Source organism: Streptopelia decaocto (assembly GCF_964273445.1).
Source record: "Streptopelia decaocto genome assembly, chromosome: 12".
Lineage (NCBI taxonomy): Eukaryota > Metazoa > Chordata > Aves > Columbiformes > Columbidae > Streptopelia > Streptopelia decaocto.
The window spans coordinates 1566616-1568789 of NC_138667.1; the positions used below are offsets into that span (position 1 = coordinate 1566616).

General features: G+C 59.8%; 1 protein-coding gene across 1 annotated transcript; it reads right to left on the reverse strand.

Annotated features, from left to right (window-relative positions):
* Positions 1-322: 322 nt before the first annotated feature.
* On the reverse strand, positions 323-2174 carry LOC309445284 (uncharacterized protein; the record flags this gene model as incomplete). The annotated part of the gene is made up of 4 exons (XM_082063914.1): positions 323-430; positions 879-992; positions 1351-1401; positions 2034-2174. The coding sequence occupies 4 exons, from the start codon at positions 2172-2174 to the stop codon at positions 323-325; spliced, it is 414 nt and encodes a 137-aa protein (XP_081920040.1).

A 2174-nucleotide genomic window follows, 5' to 3' on the forward strand; every position in this document is an offset into this window, starting at 1 on the left:
CGCGATGGGGTCACATCCCTCCCGAGGCGTCACACCCATCCCAAGGGGTGGCATCCATCCCATGTCTAACATGTGGCACTTGGACAGAAAAGTGGGGAGACGCCGGGCACCCGCCAGGAAGGGGACACGTCCCATCGCAGCGGGGCCACCCGGGTGCCCGGGGTGCCCGCGGGGACTCGCTGTTGGGGTTGCGTAGGGCGCAGCGGGGTTGGGGCAGAGCTGGGGAGGTGCGTGCAATGAGGAGTGAAACAGACTCTGCAAAACCAAAGTGAGTTGGTGCCGGCAGGAGGGTGCGCGGCGCCCTGGCCGGAGCGGCGCCCGGTCACTGCGTGGCCATGGCCAGGCGCCGGTACAGCCCCTGCGTGAAGTTCCCCAGCTCCGGCAAGAAGTTGCGCAGGTAGATCTCGTTCTCATTGCTCAGGGAGCAGCTCTGGGGAAGGAAAAGTGGAAACACGTTAGAGCTGACAGCAGGATTCAGCAGCTCAGACTGCGGGTAGCCAGGCTACCAGCCCAAGCAGCTGCTTTGTTTCCATTGCCTCTGTCTCCCACATAAATAATTCAGCAAATAATTCAGTTAAGAGTTGCGAGGATGCTGCCCCAGGAGGTTTGGAATTTGTCCCTTGCTCAGGACAAGCACCCGGCCCCTGTGCTCAGCGGGGTGACCCCCATGGCCACCGTCCCGGGGTGCTCAGGGTGCTCAGCCTCTTCCCACAGAGGCAAATGATCCTGCAGCACCACGTGGGTCTGCAAAGCCCAGGTCTGGCCCCACGCAAGGTAACAAACCCCAGAGTGATGGGTCCTGCGGGTGCATCTGGGGAGCTGGCACCGAAATGGGGCCAGCGGGGGTACACGGGGGCAGGAGCTCAGCTCCTCCTTACCCTGCTGCCGTGCAGGCTCTGCAGGTTGATGATGAATGGCTCATAGTCGCTCTTGCACTTGGTGACTTTGGTGAGCGCGGTGGCAGCCTGGCACAGCAGCTCCTGCTCCGACAGCTGGTGAACACAGGGGGGGACACATTATTAGAGACACGGAGTTGATTTCAGTTCATGCAACTTGTCCAGGGCTGGTTGGAGATGACTTCCTACATTGCTTTCAATTTACAGCTGCAATTGCAGCCCCATGTGGTGACTGTCCCCAGAGCTCAGGGGAGCTGGGGACAGAGGTGGCGGCTGCAGGCAGGTCCCTGGGCACAGCGGCATCGAGCCAGCCCCTGGCACTTGAGCAGCTCCTGCTCCTTGACTAATGAAGCTGCCTCTGCTACGTGGGCTGTGCGCCACGGCGGGGAGGCTGCTGGCTGCGGCTATGTTTATTATCAATGTGTTTTCCATCTATCTCTCCATCATCTTTTACCTTTCGATCCGTGAAGGCGACCTGAGCCACTCGGGTGTCATTGCAGGGAACCTGGAGAAGCGACACAAGGGAGAGTCATCATTAGGAGACCTTCATGACGAGACTGTCCCCAGGGAGCCACCAGCTGTGCCCTCCCCCAGGACGGGACACCATGTCCCCATCCCTCTCCGGTGGGACACGGCACAGATGCACCCGGGTGCTGCCAGCACTGAGATCCGTCTTTGAGCAAGTTGTTTCAAACCGGAGTCCTGGGCAGATGATTTGCACAGGTTTGCGCAGCACTGGCTGGGTGTTTGGGAAGGGTCCCCAGGTGCTCAGTGGGTGCTATGGACCAGCACAGAGCAGGGACCTCTGCAGCTGGCACAGAGCAGGGCCACCACGTCCCTGTCACCACGCTGCCCCAGTCACCGTGACACAGCTCCGTGTGGCAGGGAGGTCTGGGGGAGGGTGTCTCATTCATCAGCATTTTTTTTCTGCAATATGCCCAATGTCAGGTGGAAAACTTCACCTGAGCAGCCTCTTGTACCACCAAGTCAAGCCCTGAGCACCTGAAGTCTAGGATGAAATGGGCTGGGGTGCCCAAAGCACCAAGGAACATCATCATCATCATCATCATCATCACCATCAATAATGTCCCCCTGGTTTGTGAGCAAAGCGAAGCGGGGAGGTGTAGCAGCATTTACCTGCACTCCGGAGTTGAGCTGCTGGATGCGCTGGGTGATCTCCGACAGCTTTAGATGGGGAGGCATGGTCATGGGCGGCCGGGAGGAGCCGAGCTGGAGCAGGGAGAGGAGAGCGAGAGCAGCCTTGAGCGGGGGCAGCAT